Source organism: Delphinapterus leucas, chromosome 2 (genome assembly GCF_059928025.1).
Source record: "Delphinapterus leucas isolate spDelLeu-1000000601 "Yukka" chromosome 2, BTC_Dleu_Yukka2, whole genome shotgun sequence".
In the NCBI taxonomy this organism is placed as follows: domain Eukaryota; kingdom Metazoa; phylum Chordata; class Mammalia; order Artiodactyla; family Monodontidae; genus Delphinapterus; species Delphinapterus leucas.
The window spans coordinates 77,010,648-77,035,412 of NC_143130.1; the positions used below are offsets into that span (position 1 = coordinate 77,010,648).

Below are 24,765 nucleotides of genomic sequence, written 5' to 3' on the forward strand. Positions count from 1 at the left end.
GTGTGTGTGTGTGTGTCTGAGGTTAGAGGGTGCTCTCCTTTGCTCTTCTTTAGTTTATATGAGTAAAATCTGATGGAAGTGACATCTAGGGAGGCAGAGCAGGCAGAGGTGGGGGGAGATTGACATCTCCTGTAGAAGGCTTTGGGAAGGGGATTGGGGCAGGGGTGCAAGGTCACGATTATACACTGCCTCTAATGTCATTCATTCTACCATTTTCTTCTCTTTTTTTAAGATTTCTTTTTTTTTTGATGTGGACCATTTTTAAAGTCTTTATTGAATTTGTTACAATATTGCTTCTGTTTTATGTTTTGGTTTTTTGGCCACAAGACATGTGGGATCTTAACTCCCAGACCAGGGATCGAACCCACACCCCCTGCATTGGAAGGCAAAGTCTCAACCACTGGATCGCCAGGGAAGTACCCTCTACCATTTTCTTCTTGAGTACCTACTATATACTAGACTTTCTTCAAGGTGCTGGTATTTGGCATTGTACAGTATGGACACTGCCCCTTCTTCCTCCCTGTCTTCCTGGGGCTTTGAGTCCTTGGAAACACAAAACAGTTTTTTGTTTGTTTTTTTTTTTTGCGGTATGCGGGCCTCTCACTGTTGTGGCCTCTCCCGTTGGTGGAGCACAGGCTCCGGACACGCAGGTTCAGCGGCCATGGCTCACGGGCCCGGCCGCTCCATGGCATGTGGGATCTTCCCGGACCAGGGCACGAACCCGTGTCCCCTGCATCGGCAGGCGGACTCTCAACCACTGCGCCACCAGGGAAGCCCACAAAATAGTTATTCTTAAGCTGTTTATCATGCTCCATGGCCTCCTGCACCTGCTCCCAGGAAAGAGCTTGCTAGCCCTGAAGAGCTAATGCAAAGCTGCATAAACTCTGGGGTCTTGTCATGGATAACTGAGTAACCGTCCACCCAACTGAGCTTTAAAGAACTGTTCTTCTCATCCTTAGAAATAGGGAATTTTTTAAACCAAAAAATGTTGCCTGAGTTGGGTACATTCCATTCTCATGATTTCCTTCATATACATTTTCAGTTTATTCAGTAAATATTAATTTATGAGTCCATATATGTGCCAAGCACTATGCTAGGTATAGGAGGCAATAAATGATAAACGAGTTTATTAGTTTCCTATTGCTTCTATAGCAAATTACCACAAGCATGGGGCGCAAAACAACATACATTCATTCTCTTAAAGTTCTGGAGTTCAGAAGTCTGAAATCCATTTCACTGGGCTGAAAGTCAGGGTGTCGATAGGGCTAGTTCCTTCTTGAGACTCTAGGGGAAGTCTCCTTCCTGACTTTTCCAGCTTTAGAGCCACCTTTATTCCTGGCCAAATGCCCCCTTTCTCCATCTTCAAGACCAGCAACATAGCATCTTCTGGTGTCTTTCTCTCTGTCGCTCTGCTTCCATGGTCACTTCACCTTCTGTGTCTCTGACCCTCTTGCCTACCTGTTAGAAGGACCCTTGTGATTACACTGAGCCCACCAGGATAATCCAGAGTAATCTCCCCGTCTCAAGATCCTTAACTTAATCACATCTGCAAAGTCCCATTTGTCATCTGAAATAACACAGTCACAGGTTCCGGGGATTAGGATATGGACATCTTTTGGGGAGGGAGGGCCATTTTCAGCCTAGTGCAACAAAGTATACAACACTTCTAACCTCAAAGAGTTAGGTTCGGGGCTTCCCTGGTGGCGCAGTGGTTGAGAGTCCGCCTGCTGATGCAGGGGACACGGGTTCGTGCCCCGGTCTGGGAAGATCTCACGTGCCGCGGAGTGGCTGGGCCCGTGAGCCATGGCCACTGAGCCTGCGCGTCCGGAGCCTGTGCTCCGCAACGGGAGAGGCCACAACAGTGAGAGGCCCGCGTACCGCAAAAAAAAAAGCTTAGGTTCTGGTTGCCTAGCAAGGGGGAAATGGAGTAGGTTTTTTGTTTGTTTGCTTACTTGTCTGCTTGTTTGTTTTTGATGCTTTATTCCAGCCATATAGTTTCAGTGGAGTAAATGTGGAAAATAAAATGTGGAGAAAATATGTCTGTTAAATTGTGTCAAGTTTAAAAATAAATCTTCCTCTTACAAAACTCTACCTTGAAAACCAAACGTTAATGGTACCATCAAGAACTTTAGAGTATAAATCTTAACTGTCACATTATCCATATTTCCGAATGAAAAGATTTGAATGTTGATTTACAAACGGAAGAAATAAGATTCCTCCATCCTTAGCCTATGAGAAACTTCGGTCAATGAGTCTTTATTCCATAGCTTCTTTGATTAAGATGATAGATATTCTAAATTCCAGCTATCCAGAGAGGCAGCGTTCATGGCAAAGGAAGAGAAGCCACTTCTTTTTCTTTTTTTTTCTTTTTAAAATTTATTTATTTTTGGCTGTGTTGGGTCTTCGTTGCTGCGTGGGCTTTCTCTGGTTGTGGCGAGCGGGGGCTACTCTTCCTTGTGGTGCGCGGACTTCTCATTGCGGTGGCTTCTCTCATTGCAGAGTACGGGCTCTAGGCGTGTGGGCTTCAGTAATTGTGGCACACGGGCTCAGTTTTTGTGGCTCGCGGGCTCTAGAGCGCTGGCTCGGTATTTGTGGCACGTGGGCTTAGTTGCTCCGCGGCATGCGGGATCTTCCCAGACCAGGGCTCGAACCCATGTCCCCTGCATTGGCAGATGGATTCTTAACCACTGTGACACCAGGGAAGTCTGAGAAGCCTCTTCTGCATCTTCAGTGTCAGCTGCACAGGTCGGGGTCTCCTGGCAGAATCGATACTCTTGATGGGATTTTAATTGTCCCTAAAGTGCTTTGTAGCTTTGAAAGTTTGAACGTGAAAAGATGCCGTTGGGTATCTGAAGCATAAATTATAACATTAGGCAAATAAGAGAAACGGCTTGGAGAGGGAGGAATCTGACCACAAATAGCAGGAAATATAATATCAGAGACAAACATGAGACAAGGTGGCTAAGGCAGGGCCCAAGAAGCAGATACATTCAGACTCTGCACTAAAAGCCGGACAGTGTCATGAGGCCCCAAAGGCACCATCGTAGGGCAAACTTCCATCTCTACCACCACCTGGAGTAACGTGACTGTGGGCAGACTGCGTAACCTTTCTGAGCTTCATCTGTAAAATGGGGATGACGGTAATTAGCTGAATAAATAAGGTCATGTGGGTACAAGCACCTGCTTCCCCAGTGCCTGGCTGATCAATGTGTAATCAGTGTGTAACCATCATTTTGTGATGAGGGTTAGGCTGGCAGCCCTAGTCTTATTAGCCCTCCTCTCATTCCCTCTTGCACGATATCCTTCATCTTCTGTGGCCCTCTTTCAGTTTAAGACTGCTCTTGACATTCCCTTTGGCCACTATTTGTAAGGTACACTTATGATTCACTTCCTGTCCTGGGCATGTTCAAATATACACACAAGCACAGGTTCACACTCTCCCAGAGGATGACCCTGTATCTATGACTCATACATGACAGCCAATTTTCCAAGCAAACTCAAGCACTAGACCAAGGGTTGGGCTTTGCACAATCGGGTGGGATTTGTCTGCAGACTCACAGGTCATTTCTGCTAGCAAGCTAAAAAATTCACTTTCAAAGTGGTTCATCACCTGTAGAAATGAAAGCCCATGATGTAACATCTCATAAAAAATCCAGTGTCACTCAGATCGGGTTCACTGGCTGAACCCAGGTGATTACGGAGTGAACTCTGTTGTTGGAAACCTGCATGAGCGTCCAACTCTGTCATCACTTTTATTGGCAGGTGCCATGGGCTCCGACGGCACGAGGGCAGAATGGGAGAACACTGCTGGGCTAGTCCAGCAGAGACACGGTGGAGAGAAGGAAAGCAAGAGGCAGCGTACAGAATTTTGACTTTTCTAAAAATGGAACTATTTGTGTAGTGGGAAGTAATTAAAACATATGGCCACGTGCTTTGTGTTAAATGTTGTGTTTCAAAATGGTTAAATGTGTTCTGTGCACTCCGTAGAAATGCGTTTCTCTACCAACTGAGTGGAGAGGAAAAAAACATGGGAGGGATTAGTTTTCTAGAAGGAAAATGAAAAGGAGAAAAAAATAATGTCATTTTACTTTTATTCTCCACTGTGGATTTTGAGAGGATTTATCTTGGCTTTTCTGGAAGGACACATATGTAAATCATAGAATCGTCGAATTTCAAGAGCAGCAGGGAGAATTGCAGTAGCCACTCTCAACTCCCACCTGTGCCCAGAATCCTCCACCCAGCATCCAGGTTAGACACAAAGCCTGCAGTAGCTGGTATTTACTTCTTCATGTCTTTTCACAGCAGCCCATTCTATTTTTGAGCCAACCTCATTTCTAGAAGGTTCTTTTGTTTGCTGAGCAGGAAATCTGTCTCCCTACAACCTCTCCCTGTTGGTCCTAGCTATACCTTTCTTATACTATTAATTATCTTTAATGATTTTACGGTTGGAAAAACTAGAGCTAAGACAGGTTAAGTAACTTGTGCATTATTTCATGGCTGCCAATGACAGAACAAGGACTTAAATCCAGCTCTGCCTAACCGCCAATCTCCTGTTCTTTCCATATGTCACCTAGACTTTTCAATCTAGGTAAGAGAAAGGCAGCCTGCTGTCTGGCACAGGGACAAATCCTAAACACCGAACGAGAACTGAGTTCCGAGGAGGGAGGGATGAACCAGTGAGTGGAACCATGGAGCCAGCGGGGAAAGGGTACCCGTCTCTGATTGGGGCTACACTTTCTTAAGCCGGCTGACTGTGCTTATCTCCATGTAACTCACTTCCAGCTATTGACAGCTCTCCACCTGGTGACACACTTAATGGCCCATGAAATTCTAGCCCTCAGGGCTCAAGCCTGGTACTTATGGTTCCCCACATAAACCTAAAGTGGATTGTAAATTTATCTCTCAGATTTAGGTGACTAAAATGGCTGTTGGAAATTCTGGACTTTATAGACATGTTGTACCAACTTTAAAAAAGATTAGGGTGGGAGGAGGGTACCTCCTGGAGTGGAAGCCTTCTTGTGTACTTGAGGGTATTGATGTCTTGGGAGAACGGAGGCCACGTAGGGAATACACATCGATTTTGTACTGTAGAAGAGATGCATAGTTTGTATTACCAAAATATATTCTTTCATAATGAAAAAAAGGGAAGTTGTTCAGCATAGGTAGGAAGCTTTTTCTAAGCTCCAGAGTAAGCCAACTAATTGTATAGCAAGGTGTGTATATATGGTGGGAGATACCTAAAGAAAAACACTCTGCTTGTGGAAGGCTCATTCTTTATTTTTTACTTTATTTTATTGAAGTATAGTTGATTTACAATGTTATGTTAATTTCTGCTCTACAGCAAAGTGATTCAGTTGTACATATATACGTTCTTTTTCATATTCTTTCCCATTATGGTTTATCACGGGATATTGAATATAGTTCCCTGTGCTATACAGTAGGACCTTTTTCTTTATCCATTGTCTATATAATAGTTTGCATCTGCTAATCCCAAACTCCCAATACACCCTACCCCACCCCACCTCCCCCTTGGCAACCACAAGTCTGTTCTCTATGTCTGTGAGTCTGTTTCTGTTTCATAAATAAGCTCATTTATGTCATATTTTAGATTCCACATGTAAGTGACATCATATGGTATTTGTCTTTGTCTGACTTCACTTAGTATAATAATCTCTAGGTCCATCCATGTTGCTGCAAATGGCATTATTTCATTCTTTTTTATGGCTGAGTAGTATTCCATTGTGTATATGTACTGTATCTTCTTTATGTATTCATCTGTCCATGAGCATTTAGGTTGTTTCCATGTCCTGGCTATTGTGAATAGCACTTCTGTAAACATAGGGGTGCATGTATCTCCTCAAATTATAGTTTTGTCTGCATATATGCCCAGGAGTGGGATTGCTAGATCATAGGACAACTCTATTTTTAGTTTTTTGAAGAACATCCATACTGTTTTCCATAGTGGCTGCACCAATTTACATTCCCACCAACAAGGTAGGAGGGTTCCCTCTTCTCCACACCCTCTCCAGCATTTGTTATTTGTAGATTTTTTAATAATGGTCTGACCGGTGTGAGGTAATACTTCATTGTAATTTTGATTTGCATTTCTCTAATAATTAGCGATCTTCAGCATCTTTTCACGTGCCTGTTGGCCATCTGTATGTCTATGGAGGAGTCATGCTTGCTGACGTATGGGTAAACCTTACTGAGACCTTCTCCAGAGGCAAGCAATGTGGGTATTTATGTGATTTTAGGTGTGTGTGTCCTTCAGACTTGACCCTTCTGGGGACAGCAGGTTTCTCATCTCTTGCTTCTCTGATGTGAATTTGCACCATATGCAGGATGGGACTTAAGTTTTACCACCAAGTTCCAACATGCAGATTTTAAGAAGAAATCTCTGTATATTTCCACGAAAAGATGCAGACACAGTAACAATGACCGAAGTGCCGACATTTCCCTCCACGTCATGCCCACTCCCCAGTCAAAACTCTTTCCTATTCTTCTCCAGAAGTTTCTCTCTCTTCCCACTGGTAATAACATGCTTTGTTAGGAAGGATATAGTAAGGTGCTGATGTGGCATGTTAGAAAGACCTCAGGCATTAGAGGCAGAAAGACCCAGGTGTGAATCTTAGCTTTTCTACGTATTTGTTGTGTAACTTTGGACTTAATCTCTGAGCCTCAATTTTCTAATTCATCAAATGGGGATTAAAAACACCACCCAAAACATTGTTCTGAGCATTAATGACCCTAAGAGCTAAAAAGTAATAGGTTGATCAAACAAGAATATTGTTTGCAAGGGGTTGGCATCATTCCTCTTTTATTCTGGAAGACAATTTGCTTGAAAATTCAACTGTCTACCAAATCCTCCTCCCCAGGGACCATCAGAAAATTGCAGGCTCCTTCCGCGTGGAAACCTTCACAAGGGTTCCACATATAGCCTCTCTCATCTCTTGGTTTCGTCTCACAAGAAGAGTCATCCTCCTCACAGGCATGTTCACACCATGGGAAAGCTTTCTCACCCTCTCTCTCTCTGTGGAATTTCTTTCTCCAGTTTTTGAGATGTCTTCGCCTCAAGGACAGAGCAGTAGTTTGGAAACAAATTCAAATCTATGTGCTTCCCCTCCCTCACACTGGGGTTGGGATGCTCAGACCTTCTTTTCTGAAGATACTTTGTGAGTAACCTGAAGTTGGAATGCCCTCCTGAGGTCGATGTATAAAAGCCAGCAGCATAAATAGGAACTGAGGCTGAAGTGAGCACGAATGTTCTCAAACAACTTCAATAGAGAAAGTCTTGTTTGATCCTCTCTAAACTTCCTGAAACCGAGCTGAATATTTGTTTGTTTTGTGGTAGCTCAACTTTTTTTTTCAGGCCTTGTAGTGCATGGCTGTTGGTTTCTCTGTTTAAAAGGAAAGTGCTTTTTCTCAGTAACGATGCTTGCATTCTGAACTCGGCGATACCCACTTCTAAAGGCCACTTCATCATAAAGATAAAGTTCTGCTAACTCTCAAGTCCCAACAGATAAAGGATGTGGCCAGTTACCATGACTCGTGCTTACCTCCCGAGTGTGTCATTCGGGGCACACACCTAAAAACGTGTGAACAGAAAGTTTCTAGATTTATTTTCACATTGAAGATTGGATCCCACAAGGGGAAAATATCAACGTAAATGACTATGCAAAAATGACAAAAAAGCATTTTGACCTTTCATTTGCCAGAGAAACAAAGGCCAAGTTGAGGTGAGTTTGCTAGTCTCTTGCTTTTTGAGGAACCCACTGGTAATTATAGCACTGTTGTTTATTATTTGAATATTCGTGGAACCTCAGGGCCACAGATGCCCAGCCCAAATTAGACAGACAGCCCAAGAACAGTACATGGAGAAACAGCCCAGGGGCAAAGCAGGGGGCTCATTTGCAGAAGATAGCGATGGAGGTGAGTCCTTCCTTTTGGCCTCCTTTCTGGTAGATGTGAATCAACACCATAAAACCAGAATATGAGGTCGAGCTGACAACTCCTGAGACAGAATGTTCTGAAGCTGGAAGAGCTCACAGGTGGCATGTCAGGGATAAGGTGCTTGGCAGAGTTTTCAGATACATGTAGAGTCTTTTTCTATACCTTGTCTCCAAAATGCTAACATCCCCAGCTTTCTGGATGTCGCAGGGCCCCTCAAAGTGTGGGAGACAGCACTTCAGGCCGTGACAGCAATGGTCAGATATCCTGTCTGTGGCCTGTGAACACAGGGGAAATTTGCCAGGTATCAGATGCAAGAATCTTATACGCCATGTTTTTTTTTTTCCTGGAAGCAACTGGAAACCAACTGAGTGACACTTAAGTCCTTCACCTGCTGCATTACTGTAGCCAGTGGGTGTGAGCCTAAGCAGTACCAAGAAGGGCCCTCATCTGAACAGCCGCAAGAGTTATGGACTCTGGCTTGGAGCGGAATGTTATACTATGTTCAGAGTCATGACAGCTTGAACTTGGCAGCCATATCTGCTTCTGAGATTACGAGTGCCTCCTGGCCAAGTGCACCTGTGACGAGAGTTGACCTTGGAGTGGGATGTAGGTTGAGAAACCTCCCTTTTGTAGCTAACAATTCATTTGAACTCCTTTAACAGCTAGATGCTTAGGTAGCAGTTTAAGTGTTGGAATTACCTGGCACTGCTTTCCATCCTCAATTTATTGAATGTAAGATATACATGGAATCACTGAAAGCTCCCCTCCTCCCAAAAAAGAGAGGAGGTGGGCTTCCCTGGTGGTGCAGTGGTTGAGAGTCCGCCTGCCGATGCGGGGGACACAGGTTCGTGCCCTGGTCCGGGAAGATCCCACATGCCGCGGAGCGGCTGGGCCCGTGAGCCATGGCCGCTGAGCCTGCGCGTCCGAAGGCTGTGCTCCGCAACGGGAGAGGCCACAACAGTGAGAGGCCCGCGTACCGCAAAAAAAGAAAAAAGAGAGGAGGTGCTCAGAACTAAAAGGATGTTTCCAGAGTATCTTTTGTTTCCATCACCCAAGTATCTAAAATGAACCTTATTTGAAACTGAGATCCCTCAGTGAAGTATAAGAATAAGTGCTTCTTGCAGAAGGGCTATTTTTCAGAGGATTGTTAAGACAGTATTTCACGGTAGACATGTTTCAACATATGTGCACTTCTCAGAACACGCTACATTTCCTTTCATGTGTTGTGATTAGCTGGTTTCTGTGTTTAATCTATAGCATGTGGTATTTTTCTATAACAGTGCTTCAGTAGAAAATTTTACTCTAGGCGTATGGGAGACCAGTTATAATGCTTTGGCTTGAAAAAGATCTAACATTTCCAGTAGTCACATTTTCCTAAGAAAATGATCTATGGGCACTCAAGGTTAAAGTTCCAAAAATTTTTTTTGCATTTCCTTTTTTTAAATTTTTATTTCAATGTAGTCGATTTACAATGTTATGTTGGTTTCAGGTGTACAGCAAAATGAATAGTGATACATATATGTACTCTTTTTTAGCTCCTTTTGCCATATAGGCCATTACAGAGTATTGAGTAGAGTTCCCTGTGCTATGCAGTAGGTCCTTATTAGTTATCTGTTTTATATTAGTATAGTATATATGTCAATCCCAATCTCCCAGTTTATCCCTCCCTCCCGCCTTTCCCCCCTGGTGACCCTAAGTTTGTTTTATACATCTTTGACTCTATTTCTGTTCTGTGAATATTTCATTTGTACCATTTTTTTTAGATTCTACATATAAGCGATAGCATATGATACTTGTCTTTCTCTGACTTACTTCACTTAGTATGATAATCTCTAGGTCCATCCATGTTGCTGCAAATGGCATTATTTCATTCTTTATTTTTTCATTTTCTTCAAGTCATTTTTAAATACATTTGAGAAATTGTATTAACAATGCATCCAATGTTAATGTAATTAGGATATATAGCATATTGGACTGATAGCAACCTTCTTTAATTTGTGTGTATATATTTAAGGTAGCATGTGGTTTACTGCATATCAAAATTCCCATTTATCCCCACCTTCTTCAGGACTGTATTTGGAAGACACCTTCATATTTACTTGCATACAAATGAGACACTGTCATGCTTTCAAAAGTGTCTTCTCTCCCGCTCTCCCCCTCCTCCCTCAGTCGGCCTCATGTTGAGTTAGCCAATCAGAATCAACCTTACGTCTTCCCCTTTGGCCTCCTTCTTACATAAGCCTTGGTGGTCCCACGCATTTCCACAGCTACCGCCACACCTGGCTGGGCACCTGCAATAGCTGTTCCACTCTTCCACCTCCTCATCTGACCCCTGTGGCTGACCCAACTGCCTCCTGGGGTATGATGCCAGGGATTCTGAAGACAGCGAGGCAGGATGAGGGTACAGAGGAGGCGCTATGGAAATAATGGCCATCTTCTGGCCTGTATTTCTCTCTTGACAACAAACACTGCATGCGAAGTTCGTTTGGGGTATAAAGCTTTAGAATCCTTTTCTCCTTCTGAACAGTTTTGGTCTTTGAATATCCCTAGTACAGCAATGGCCTCTGTGATTACAAAACAAACAAGCAAACAAAATGCAGTAAGGAATAAGAAGGTTTTTCAAGGTAGCAGCTCAACCCACTGTTTTGGTTTGTTTTTCTGTCTCTCTCCTGCCTTCTCACTGTTACCTCGGGATCAGTTGTTCTTTTGCTCAATCGTTCAGCAAAAAAATTGGCAATGAGGCTGCAGGCTCTGGCAGTGATGGAAACAGTGAATCTGCTGAGGTCTCCCAAGTGCTCAGAAGAGAGATGCGTGTCTACGAAGCCAGGCAGAGCCGGGGGGGTCACTTGTACAAGGCTTCACAAGTCCCTGTGCCTTCTGGCTTGGGGACCAACCCCTATGGGTTCACTCACAAACTTTTGTGTACCATCTGTGAACCTTGTTTCTTTTCTTTTTTTTTTAAATTTATTTTTGACTGAGTTGGGTCTTAGTTGAGGCATGTGGGATCTTCGTTGCGGCGCTCACGTTTCTCTCTAGTTGTGGTGCGCGGGCTTAATTATCTCGGGCAGTGTGGGATCTTAGTTCCCCGACCAGGGGTCAAACCTGAGTCCCCTGCATTAGAAGGCGGATTCCTAACCACTGGACCACCAGGGAAGTCCCTGAACCTTGTTTCTGAGCGTGATCTGAGGGTCTGGGGACTGAGATAAACGTTTCAGGCATCACAATACATCTGAGCATAAAGGAATCATAGAGAAAGTCCTTGGAGTCAGGGAAACTGAGGCCAAGAGGTAGCAAGCTGTCCCCATGAAGTTAGCAGCAAGGGCCACAGAATATACTGGAATAAAAGAAATAAATATGTGGTCCTTGCCCCAATCCATACAAGTGAGCCATTTTAGGATGAGAATAGTAATTATAGTTTTGCTAGACTCTTCTTCCAGCTTATAAACATTTCCTACCACAGGCTACTGAGCCCAAAGATAAATATGGGAAGAAAATCCTTTGCGTGTATGAGGCACTTTGTATTTTCTGCCTCCTTCTCAATCCTTAATTAAGCTTTGCAGCCACCCTGTGAAGCCGGTCATTACCACTGGGTGAGGAGTCCCACGGGAGCTATGTGACTTGCCCAAGCATACGAGCCAGACAGGCCGGGCAAGGTGAGACTTCCCAGTTTCTGATGCCCACGCCCCGTGTGCAATCCAGCCTCATCACCCTGGGTCTTGGCTCAGGGAATAAACAAACAAATGACTATTACATTGCTTTTACTTCTGGGGAGCAAGGGGTTCTTATTTCTAAATAGGAACAAGGGGCAAGACAAATGGCATCCAGTAGCAGAATTATTGGGGGAGAGTGGTACCCAATAATTTAGGGGCTTGGAGTTCTGCTCTTTCTGAAGCTGTGTGTCCACTTGTAAGTTTCCCTTTATTACTCACATCCCCAGGTTTTATTCTGTAAAGGACCCGTGTGTCTTGCTGGGCAGTGGGGACTCGAAAGTGGTACCCCGAGGTCTACTTTGTTGTGTGCAGGTTCAGTCGCATGTGGTATCATGTCATACGTGGTGTCTTAGAGAAAGATATATATGGAGAGATACAGAAGTTCAGAAGAAGAAAATTACCCTCCCTGGGAGTCAGGGAAAACTCCACAGATAGAGTGACATTTAAATACAATCCAGAAAGATGAGTAGGTGTTTGCTAGTTGGAAACAAGGGAAAAGAGCATTTGGGCAACCGTGGTAGAGGTTCGATAAATCATGACTTCAGAAGGCACCCCCGTCTTCAAATCATGTCCCCTGTTACCTACAGTGTAAAACTGAAACAGTAAGCTCTGCTCCCAACTCTGATGTCAAATAAGCTCTCTCTGCTCTTTGAGACATCTCTCAATGCACTTTCCCCAGGCTGCATGGAAAGCCAAGACTTTGCCGGATTTCTGAGAATTCTAAGGTTTGAGAGCGTAAGGGGGAGGCACCAGGGCTCGGTTTTCATGGTCACCTCTGGTGCTGAATTTCTGCTTTTCACTGATCCATTTCAGTTTATCCAGGGTCTTTTAGGTACATGTACGTGTACCTATACACACACATATACATATCACGTGCACATATATATACGTATACATATGTGTACATGTATATAAAATTCATCCCTTAATTGATTAAAAAAATCTATTTCACTTAACATTTTACTGGGGTGTAGAGAAGAGGATGGGTACCAAACAATGGATTTCTTTCACAGAAACACACACAACCTCAAATTGATCTTAAGAGACCTTGTTGTTGAAGCCCTCCAGCACCTGAAACACCATAATTTTTATTTTCACTTTAGCCACTTTGCCACAGGTCCTTTTGTCTTCCCCCTTTGTCCTTTTTCCCCCTCACATCTCTCATCTCTCCCCTTCTCTCTCGCCCTGAGATTCCTAGTTATTTCTTTCCTCCCTCTCCTTCTTTCTCCTCCTTCACTCCACAGTCCCACTCAGCTCAGTGAAGTTGTCTCTTGGTTCTTATTGCCCACCTCATCATGGTCATGGCTTATCATGGAATTTTCCTAATCAAAGACAGTTCCTTTCCTAAGAGAAGCTTTGATATTACAGTGCTTATAATTTCCATTTGTCTGTGACTTACATAGCATGGTCTCTGGCAATAAGTGGGCAGTCAATATAATTTGTTCTATGAATTGATTAATCAATTAAATAGTACTTTTTTAAAGGTTTGTCTTATCCTAGTGTTTGACTCTACTGTAATTCTGCCCTGAATGCTGGATGAAAAGAAGACTTGCCATTTAGCAAGACAGGCCCAGTGACTGCCCACTGCATGGTGATGCCCATCCATCACGGAAGCCTGGCTGCCTGAATACTCCAAAGGCCAAGTTCTTTAAACCAAATGGCTATTTGGTCAGGCCTGCAGAAGGGCCAAGGGTGGAAGGACACACACCAGTTGAACAGGGTTTGCCTCTTGGGAAAGAGGAAGAAAGAAGCATGGGAATAGGAAAGCACAACCATAGCATTTTATTTCTTATAAGAATAGCTCAGGTAGCAATTGTGACATCTTGGGAATAGGACATGCATTTACCAAGTCTCCGCATTTTTGCATGTTTTAGATATTTTGTAGTTTAGAAAAGATTACATCATTGTAAAAGGGAAAAAAATCCCATATGCAAGACGCCAGTTGAAAATGAAGTTGCCTTTGCTAATGAAGAGACATTTCAAAATATGATGCTCTTCCGAAAAGAGAGGCCCAAAGCCCCCCAAAACAGGAGATGGCTCTTAGTGAATGTTATCAGCATGAAGCAAAAACCTCAAGTTTCACGAGAAGTCTTTGTTGCTGGCGGTCTTTGTCTCTTACCACTGTAATGTGATTAAATCATTACAGGCCCGTGGTAAAGACTCCCGTACTCGTCCACAGAGGCGTTTGGTGGGTGTTCCCAGCTCTTAAAAAATCCTTGGTGAAATGGTCCTCTCTTCCCTCCCTCACCCTCCCTGTAGAGGGAACATTGCAAAGGGCTCTAAGGAATTTTCTCAAACTAGTCCCGTCCCCAAGTCATTTTCAAAGCAACGTGGAACTAGTTTTTCGAAGTGAATCATTTAAGAAAAAAAAATCCCAGTGGCTTCCCATGTTATTCTGGTAACTTCCCGGGAAGGTGAGAGAAATGTACAGACATTCCCACAGCCACTTTTATTACTAATAAGTCTCAGAGAAGCCGCGTCATGAGGTTCTGTCCAAGTGACCACACACTGTCCTGAACCTTCCTGCTCAGTTTATTTATTTATTTTTTTCCCATTCTAGAACAGCCAGCAAATGATTTCACACCTTTTTGTTTAGTTGCTAAAAGCAACACAATAACTCCCCTCAGGGCTGCCTCTGTGGGTTCCAAAAATAAAATGGGCTCATTTTCATGCTAAGCTTGCAAAGGCTCACAGGGATTCTAATGAAAGGCGAAGGAAGGAAAGAAAGAAGGTGAAAAGAGGGCTCAGGCTGGGGGATGGCGCTGAGCAGGGGTTCAGCTTCTGCCCGGAGTTACCGGCCACCCTGCCAGAAGGGAGAGGTAAAGGGTAACAGAGAGTTCTTAGACCGCACATTAAAAGGCGAGCTAATTCACCTCTTAAACTCTCCAGCCTTATCTTCTATCCCTAAACCCAGGGTTATTTTTGGAACACAAACTATTATTCACCAAGAGAAGAAGTAGCCTGCTTCAGCCTTCCAGATAAGAAATCTCTTGGGTAGGAAATAGCCAGCAACTTCCTTCCAGGTCAGAAAGTAAAACCGTGGATCTATGAGATTCTAGCTTAACTTTTGAAATTCAAAATCTCCTGGGCCTGAATCATTAGCAATAAGAGACCCATCATATTCTGCACATTACATACTAGAAATAACGCTGTGTGATGCAAACCACACAACATTAGACCCCACTAGTCAGCCTGGAATTTGTGAAAAGAGCTCCATGAGAACTTGCCCACCTGTAATGGGAAGAATTCTTGTAGGACATTGCTGATGAGTGGTCTGCCTGTCTGGAGTTGAAACATCCAGTGACGGCACGTGCTTAGTGTATTTCCAAGCAGACCTTTGCTTATATATGAGGGCAGACTGACTGCTAGAAATTCCCTTCATTTATGGCACCAAAATCTGCCTCCCGGTAGCTTCTGCTCATCAACTCTAGATTTGTCCCAGGGCATGTGCGGGACAGCATCTTTTCATGAAAACCTCCAGATATTTGACAGTTATCAGGCTTCAGTTCAGCTAGGCCTGCCTTCAATTAGGCCTTCCCGTTTTTTTTCTCCTAACAGGGTTTCCAGTTCCCTCCCTAAGATTGATCCATTTTGTACGGTGTCCCTCTCACAGCGGAGCCCCAGAAGTGGAATGAATGACTCCCTGAGCTGAATAACATGCCATTCACACAGTCTGTGCTCACCTGAGCCATTTCTTTTAGCAGATGTGTTATGCTGTGGAATCACATTCCTTTTCAAGATCTGTGAACTAAGGATGTGCTAAGCCAACTGTAAATAAGATTGTTGGGAAAACCTTAATGCTACTGAAAGTAACACAATTTTTAAATAGTAGTTTAAAAGGATCCCTTGACATACAAATTATAAGTCCTTCTTATTTTTTTTCATTAAAACAGATAGACAGTGTTTCAACTGGGTAAACCTAATATGAATTAGTATATGATGAGTATTTGAAAGTTTCCTAACTATATTTCTTTTAAATTATTCTGGGATTCAGTCTTGCTGTTCAAGGTGTCATAGAATCTTTAGAAATGGAAAGACATAAAAAGACTGCCAAATCCAGTCACAAACTTTCAGGAAGTTATCATTACCCCATTTTACATACTTAATCAGAATTCGTTCACCACATGCTGCCCGAGTGTTCTGGGTTTATTCAGGGGTAAAAAGTATAGTCCCCTTCTTTGATGAAGTTTACATCCCCAGCGGGGGAATCAGAGAAGCAAAATTTAAAATAATTTCATGCAGTAATAAGTGCTATGGAAAAAAAATGGTATAGGGCTGTATAGAGACTAAGTCAGGGAAGACAAATTGTACGAGAGAACATTGGACCTAACTGTTGAGAAGGTTTCAACCACAACAAAATATAGAAGGAACTTCTTCCAGGCACATGCAAAGCCCCCGAGGTAGAAATAAACTTGACGTGTTCTGGGGAGTTAAATTAGGCCAGTACAGCTGGAAAATATTAATAGAAGAAGGAAGTGATACAGATGAAGTCAAGGAGTAAAGAGGTAGGCAGGGGCCGGATCGCAAGGAGCCTCGAAGGTTGTGATGAGGTTTGGATATTAGTCTCAGTAAGAAGCCACTGGAGGGTTTCAGGTGGAAGAATGGCATGATTTAATATGCATTTTTTTTAAAGTTCTCTCTGCCTGCTGTGTAGAGATGGATTGTACAGGGTTTAGAAACAGAAAGAGAGAAAGTAGTGAGAAAGCTGTTGCAGTGGCCTAGGCAAGACATACAGTGGCTTGTACTGGCGTGGTAGCAATGGAGTTGGAGAGAAGGGGACAAATTCTGGATATACTTTGGAGGTAGAACCCAAAGGACTTGATAAGAGAAAAACAAGTAGAGTCCAGGGAAGCTTAAACGGTTTGCCTCAAAGGGGAGAAGTAGATGGGCCCCAACAGAAGTTGAGCGCTTAGTAGTGCCATGTACGTTAATCCTAATAACACTGTGAGAGATATTATTCTACCTATATTTTATATATTAGGACTCTGAGCCTCAGAGAACTTAAGTAATTAACTCCACATCAAACGTAGGGTCAGATGAAGCCAGGATTCAAACTCAGGACCATCTGACACCATGTCTCATAGTCTCTTCCCACTGTTACTACATTGCTTCCAAAGCAGTAGTAGGGAAGGAACTTGAACACAGACTCCTGAGGGGGGGAGAGTGCCCCTTCTATATCTCTTTTCTAACAAGTTATCCATGCTTAATGAGATTTTAAGCCGATACCATCATTTGCTATATACCCCCCAGTGTGTCATTATATATTTAACCAAAACGTAGACTCCTTTCTCCCGTTTCACTCTACCCTCTTCCCTAGCTCCCCACAACCCCCAGGTCTGGGTCAGATCCTCTCTACGCATTTTACCTACCAGAGACATGAGCCCCAGTGCCTGCTTCTCTTCCTGAGGAGCTGTAGCTGGAAATTGCTTGTGCAACCTGATGACAACTTATCTATATTTAGCAGAAAAAGTGGTGGCAAGGATCTGTCCAACTCAATTTTTTTTACACTTCCAATCTTCAGAATCTCACAGACAGTCTCCTGAAAGGCACATTGGCCCTGACAGGATCTGAGTGGAAAGAATCTTCCTGCATCTCACTGGGTTATCCACTGCAAGCCTTATTCCAAGAAATTACGTGGACATCCATGGTAGAGCAAAGACTACACATGCCTGACACTACCCCTGCCCCTGAAATGAAGAGCTACTTGTTCTGTGGGTGCTTTGATGGCTTTTAAGTCTTATTCTAAGATAGGAAAACAAGGTTTTCCTTTTCCTTTCCATGAAAGGTTTAAGGGAGAAATGGACTCTTACCTAATTGTTTATGTGTTGAAGTGATATGTACGGCACTTGGTTTTTATTTCTTTTCAATGTGGCACGGAAAGGAAATACAGAGTGTGGCTTAGGGTTTAAGAACAAAGGTAAACTTGCTTTGGGGCAGGGGGATGTGAAAAAATTATACCAGGTATTCTCAAGTGCTTACAACAACGAAATGATTGCAGCCATGGAGGCTGACTGTTGCTTGTACTTAAAGTGACTAATTTGAGGCTGAAGCACCGTTTAACTTTTCTCCAGCCAGACAGAACCAGATATCGTATATTGTCCGTGACTCTGACCCCCATCACTGTTCGTCAACCAGAGAGCATTATCTACTGATGAAAATCAGAACAATTAAGAACTAAGAAAAGAGGAGAGACCATTAAAGAAAAATGGAAAAATTTAAGACAGTAAAAGAGCACCAATTGTATCACAAAAAGGGAATTTACAAGGAAAAAAAATTGTAGCCAGTGAATACTTACTCACAGTCCTCTACTTTTTAACATGCAAGATGTATCAATACTTGGTTGTCAAGGAAAAAAAAAAGCTATTGCAAAAGAATTCCTATTAGCTTTAGAAGCAGAAATTTTAAGAGGTAGTTTTTCATACCTTCTTCCAGTCCCCAACCTCATTTTGGGTTAAATCTTATTCAGAGGAAAAGCACTTGGTTTAGAAATGTCCTTTCTCATTTTCTCAAAATCTCTTCTAATGAGATGAAATTTAGTGTTGCTGTGTCTATTAAGAAAAGAGGTGAAGAAATAGAAAATCCACTTTTGGTACCGTTGCACTTCTTGGGACTAAGGCTTCCAGTACTGTATTTTCAGAAGTTAACTAACAGAACATTATGAAGAAAACAACTTTTATGCAATTTTGGGGGAAAATGCAAATGTAATGAAATTAAAAAAAGAAAAAAGTCAACTATAACCCCGTCATCCTAAGATACTCACTGTTAACAAGCCTTAAAAACAGAAGATTATTCGGCACTTACCTTATAGAACCCTAGTAGGACCATGAGGCTTCCTCTCATTTTTCATTTTGTGACAGTTTCTGCAAATTTTCTACAGATACATGGGTTGAAATCTTTACTGGTGCCCTAGAAGGTGAGATGATCTTTCAACATTAAACATCTTAATCTCCTCACTGGAAATTTTCTTTTCTTGAGGTGAATAAAAAGATACGTAACTTTTCTTCTTTATATTACTGTTACTATGACTATCAAGAAACTAAGAAAGTCCTTTTCTGATTTTCTGTGTCATAGCGGGAACCCCACCCTTCATAGACACAAGAAAAACTCACCTTAGCTGAAGCCTTAGGTGAACTGTATCTTGTTCACCTAAGACCCAAAACTATAAAGGCAGAGATTCTCTTTCTCCAATAATTTTAAACGATCTTCTTTGTACATAATCTTGGCAACGTTTTAAGTGGAAAGAATGCAATATAAGAGATAAAAGAACGTCTAAAAACAAAAATTAGGGGTGGAGAAACTACTGGTTATAGAATAGGCAAAGAAATCAGTAGAAAACCCGGAAACATAATCTTGCATTTTTAAGAATAGTCTTGAATATGTATATACAGAATAGGTATAAATACTGTGCAGAAAACAGTTGACAAGTGGTGCCAGGATAATTGATAGTTTATTAGGAAAAAAACTATTTTTTCTCATACCATGTAACAAATTAAGTTCTGGGTAGATTCAAGAAATATTATTTTTGAAAAATCGATTAAATAACTAGAAGAATATATTTCTGCATATTTATCTAGTCTAGATGGGTAAAGCTTTTCTATACATTAAAGCAATGGAAGAAATATCAGGGTAAAATGCCAATAACTTGAAATATAGAGAAATATAAAATTTTTATACCTCAAAAATAATCGTAACAAAATCAGAGGACAAAAGCAAACGGGCAAGAAGATGTGTTTTTTTCAAAAACTGGGGCACAAAGAAAGCTAATGACTGTAGTTTATAAAGTGCTACTATAAATCAATGAGGAAATGGACAAAGGTCATGAACTGATCATTCATAGATGAGAAAATACAAATAGCTTCTTATATACGAAACAATTTTTCAGCCTCACCAGTGAATACAAAGTTAACTAACAGGGACCTGACAGAATAGCAAAGATTTTTAAATGACATCCATCAATGTAGTCAGAGCTTCAGGAAGACATTCATGTACTGTGTTAATGTAAATTGATACAACCTTCCTGGTAATATGTACTAAAGACCTGAAAAATGATGATATCCTTTGATCCCATATTTTTCTGCTTCTAGTAGATTATCCTAAGGAGATAATTTGAAATGCTAAGATTTATTCACATACACAAAGTATTTAAGTATACCCTAGATGTCTAATATTAGGAAAATTATTAATAAATTATGGTATAGTCATATGGAAAATGATACTACCATTAAAATAATATTTAAAGAATTAATAATAGCATGAGAAAATATTTTTGGTTGATTGAACAAAAACATGGTATGTGAAATTTTGTGTAAAGAATGATCTTAATTATGTGAAGAAAAAAAGAGCATAGGAAAAAATACTGGAACCATTCCTAGATGTGGTTGCATGTGACTAATAAGATAAGATTTGGTCATGTTTTTGCGTGCTTCTTGTAACTTCTATATAAATTCCAAATTTTCTACCAAGTATATGTCTTATTTTTAGGAAGGAAAAATTAAACTTGAATGGGATTCAGAGTATGCCACCCCAAAATATGCCACTCTGGCATAAGGCTTATTTTGAGCTGAAAACACAATTGAGAAAAAGCAGACACAAGGCAAACTCTATGGCCTCCTCCTCACTACCAGGAAGGGCAGGCCAATTCTTAACCACCGGAGACAGCTCTAGACTCTTAACCAGCCCAGAAACTGCACCAGAGGACTCTACATAATAAACTTTGCTCAAACAATCCTTATTTTCCATTGGTTTTCCCCATATATTTACCACCCTTGGAAGCCTAAAACCCTTCTCCTTTGCATTGTCACTTCTCCATAAATTTATTGTTCTTTGCTAAGATGCCATAGAAGCCCAAGTTGTAAGCATTCCTTTGAGTTACTCATCACTGAGTGTTGTATGTGTTGAGTTCATAAACTTGTTTTTCGCTCATTAATCTGCCTTTTATCAGTCTAATTTGCAGGACCCCAGTAACGAACCCAAGATGGGTAGAGGAAAAAGAAATTTTTTCTTCCCCTACAAATTACCACAATAATAAAAAGAACCGATGGTCGGCATCCTTCTTCAGCAATCTTAGATTGCGTTCTGCTTGAGAGTAGAGATAACTGGATACTTTCAAGCCCATAAAGGTACTCCTACCTACTGTGAGTCAGTTTACTGCGAAAGGCAGATTGCTAGATGATTTGTTGCGGAGGCGGGGGGGGGCGGCTACTTTCCCTTCTGCTTCGTCCAGGTTTAGTTTCCCCTTCTCTCTTACCCACACTTGATCTAAGTAAAAGCCAGGGAATATGAGCACCACACCCCTCCCCCTTTCCAAGAGTGGCGAGATAGGGTTGTTTCCATCTGTCCTTCCCAGCCTGAGAAGAGAAAAATGAAAAGGAGTGGTCTCCGTTAGGACCTGCGCAAGCTTCTCTGCCCTCCTTCTTGTAGACCACTTCTAAATATGCAGCAACATGCTTCCTCGGGGAGTTTATTTGAGAAACAGGCACAGGGAATGTTTAACCTAAAAAATATATATTTGGGTGTTTTAAAATGGTGACTCTTAAAGTGATAAACCCGATGATCACTACCACTCTTAACAGCATTACAACCACAGTGAGAGCCAGATCTGAAAATAAAGAAACTGAAAATGCAGTCAGTCTTACCAGAGTTGACTTGGGTAGAGGAAGGGAGATGAAGAGGCTCAGGATTTTTCTCCAGACAAGTCCAAAGTGAATTGGGTTTATTTTTTAAAATAAATTTATCGATTGATTATTTATCTTTGGCTGCATTGGGTCTTCGTTGCTGCGCAGGCTCTCTAGAGAGAGAGTTGTGGCGAGCAGGGTCTACTCTTTGTTGCAGTGCGCGGGCTTCTCATTGCGGTGGCTTCTCTTGTTGCGGAGCACGGGCTCTAGGCGCGCAGGCTTCAGTAGTTGTGGCACGCAGGCTCAGCAGTTGTGGCTTGCAGGCTCTACAGCACAGGCTCAGTAGTTGTGGCTCACGGGTTTGGTTGTTCCTGGACCAGGGCTCGAACCCGTGTCCCCTGCATTGGCAGGCGGATCCTTAACAACTGCGCCACCAGGGAAGCCCAGGGTGTTTTCTTTAGATGAAATTAAAAGGAAAATGCAGATTGTTTCTGTTTCTAAGGAAATGGAGGGCCGAGTCTCTGATTCATTTCTGTGATGCCACGCCACATCCTTGAATGAAAGCATCGCTGTCCAAGAAGCCTTGAACGCTTTTGGAAAGCCTCTGAACCTGTTCTTTTCCCTCTAAATCTTGTCGTTGCGTTCTGATTGCAGAAAGCATATTTTAAATCAGTAGGGGCAAATGTAATTAAAATCTGAGTACACAGGTTTGGGGTGTCTGGCCAGAAACACCTTGTCAATGATCACAACTTCCTACAGTTTGATTATATTATTCATCATGTTTTCTTTATGTCTGGAACCCAGGAGTTAGGGAAACCTAGCTTTTTCATCTAATTTCTTTGGATTCAAACCTCTCTTTTCTCCCCTCCCTCCAACAACAGCAACAAAAATCTGATTTATTCAAGTTGGACTAAAAGACATAATTCAGCAATATGCCACCATCACCCTAAGGTTTAATGTTCTCTCCCCTGAAAATAAGTAAAAATAGCACATTATCCTCACGCTTGGTGGTTAGGAAGAGAAAAATATGGGAAGAGTATAACCTAACAGCTACCCTTAAATTGCAATTTGAGGGCCACACTCATTTGCATCCCTCCACCTGCCCTGAGGCAGCATCCCACGTGCAGAGTCCTGGACACGGCAGCTTGGCTGGGATGACAGAAACCATTACACCATTACAGAGAAGCAGAGGGCCAGGCCGTGCTCCATGGGTTTCATTAGCTCACTTGTTGTGTAGGATGCAAATGATGTCTGAAGGGCCCTGGACTTGCTAACCAAAATGTTCATCGCTTAGAAACAGCGAGAAATTAGTTAGTGAGATGTTTATCAAGTACCTGGAACCAGAGCTGACTTTCTGTGAAACATCATTGTGGAATCCAAGCCAAAATCTCTCTCTTCTGAGCCTGAAAGAAAACATCGTGTCAGAATTAGTAAGGCAAAACAAAGAGAAGGGAATGAAGACAGCTGATATTGAAAAGGACTGCGGGGAAAATACCTGAGCTACAGTAATTACAGAAGAGCTGAGATTCTGAGAGGTTAAAAAAAAAAATTGGTTGCACTCCTTCTTTCAGAAAGACAAATGTCTCAAATACAGAAGGGGTATTGAGTTTCTCACGTGGGTCAGGGCGCGAGGACTGTGGTCAATAGGGTGTGATTATGAGGTGATGCTAAATGGTCTCCTTAAAATTCAGGTTGAAGTGAGTTTTAATGGGAGAGTTTGTGTTTTGTATCTTTGTTTTTTACTTATTATGAAAGTAATAAACAATTACAGTTATTTAAAAAATAAAATATATACTTTTATATATTTTATAAATGTATAAATAGAATAGAATAGAATAGAATCAAAAGACACCAAATAACCCTATGACTAGAAAAAAATAAAATTATATCAAAAATTTTTTAAAGTTAGGGGTATTTTTCATGTTTTTAAGCATATGCTAACATATATTTCAGTGTGTGTGTGTGTGTGTGTGTTGTGTGTTGTGTGTTCAGTGGCTACTTCTTTTCCTCTAAGAGCCCCTAAAAGTTTCCAGCTTCCTAGCTATGGGGAGAAGGAAAGAATATCTGAAGATCATTGGTAAATAATACTTTGAATCTCTCTGCGGCTTATGAAATTGAATTTTAGTCCTATTTAAAGAAAAGTTCCTGTGGTAAAAAGTTTTTGCGTGTGTTTCTCAGGCAGGAGAAGGACAGAAGAAACTACCCACAAGACTTGGGTTAGGCAATTGATTTTAATCGTGGTTTCTATTAATTACTCAGCAATTTCAGGCAATTCTCCACTTTCACACCATCATTTTCCCTTGTGTAATGGGAAGGGTGATAGAAACTCTGAACTTGGGGACTCGGTCTCCCAGCACTGCTACAAGCTACACCTGCCTTTTGGCCAGTTCTTCTCAGCTGGGGTCACACGTTCTGCCAGCTCACAGGAGCCAGGAGGCTTCATTACCCGTGGTTTCAAAGACCTCTGAACTCTCTTGGGAAGGGGGCTGTGGAAATTCAATGTCATATTATCCAGTTCCTGAAGCATTCATTTTAGAGAGAGAGAGAGAGAGGAAGAGTACAGAGATTGTGCTGTGCTCCAAAGGAAATTTAGGAAAAGGTTTTCTATAAGTTTTAAGTTGAAGAAATGCTTCCTGGTTTGAGAAATGTCACAATAGACTCCCACACAAATAAGATGCTTCTCGGAAATTAAATCCTTAAATTAGCTATTAATTTAAGGTCATTGAAATTCAAACTGGTGGTGTTCACCTTCTCTTCCCTTTACTAGAAGTTGCTCTGTGATTATCTCTTACCAGCACAAACCTGTATGATGTGCAGCGTTGCTGCAGGGCTTATGCTGCTATGGCATACCCTGGCTGGGTGTGCTCAGATCCCAGGGCCAGCACCACACTTCGACAGTTTCCACAAAACTGAGAGTGGTACATTGGAAGGCTGCCAACTTTATTTAAGAAGTATTATTCTTTTTTCTAAGACTGTGTCCTTCCTACTTTGGGGATATTCAAATGTTATTTTCTTTTATGAATTAATGATCATTGAAGATGGCAGTTGTGGTATTTTTAACATTCTTATTTGATCGAATTTAAACTTGGCAACCATATATTGATCTTCTCACAATTTCACAATTTCCTTTTCTTTTTACATTTTACTGCTCTGCAAAATCCAAACTCTGGAAAACATCAGTCTGTGGCTAATTCTGTCTATATGGTAATAGGGAGAATGCAGATAATCACCATTTTCAATCCAAAGTATCAAATTCTTCCCCTACTAAAACATGAGCCTCAGCTGATGGTAAGTAGGACACGCAATGTGCTTGAATTGTATTTCTCCCTGCACCCTGTAATAGGGTTCCTAAAATTAAGCCACCAAAAGGTCAAAAAAGAAGGAAGCAGAGGCAAAAATTATCTGAATAATAAATAAACCGGCTGAGTAACGGACCCAGTATTGATTTAAAATGAATAAAAATATGTCCTATGCAATGTTTGGAACATACT

General features: G+C 41.8%; 2 protein-coding genes across 6 annotated transcripts in view; one reads left to right on the forward strand and one right to left on the reverse strand.

The window, feature by feature from the left end:
• The window catches only part of RORA (RAR related orphan receptor A), a 723,379-nt gene that overhangs the window by 567,544 nt on the left and 131,070 nt on the right, over positions 1 to 24,765 (forward strand). The window lies entirely within an intron of this gene.
• Positions 3,756 to 24,765, reverse strand: part of LOC149750180 (uncharacterized) — a 44,743-nt gene continuing 23,733 nt past the window's right edge. For 2 of the 5 annotated variants that reach the window (XR_016391370.1, XM_089904521.1), the window contains exons 3-4: positions 22,609 to 22,677; positions 3,756 to 21,918 (exon numbers count right to left, since the gene is read on the reverse strand). Coding sequence is in view for 2 of the 5 variants with exons in the window: in XM_089904521.1 (XP_089760647.1) it covers positions 21,801 to 21,918; positions 22,609 to 22,677 (187 nt within the window). In the remaining 3 variants the exon portion in view is untranslated. Of the gene's footprint in view, positions 21,919 to 22,608; positions 23,761 to 24,765 lie in introns of those variants that run through there. The other 3 variants (XR_016391374.1, XM_089904528.1, XR_016391378.1) reach the window with 3 other exon arrangements.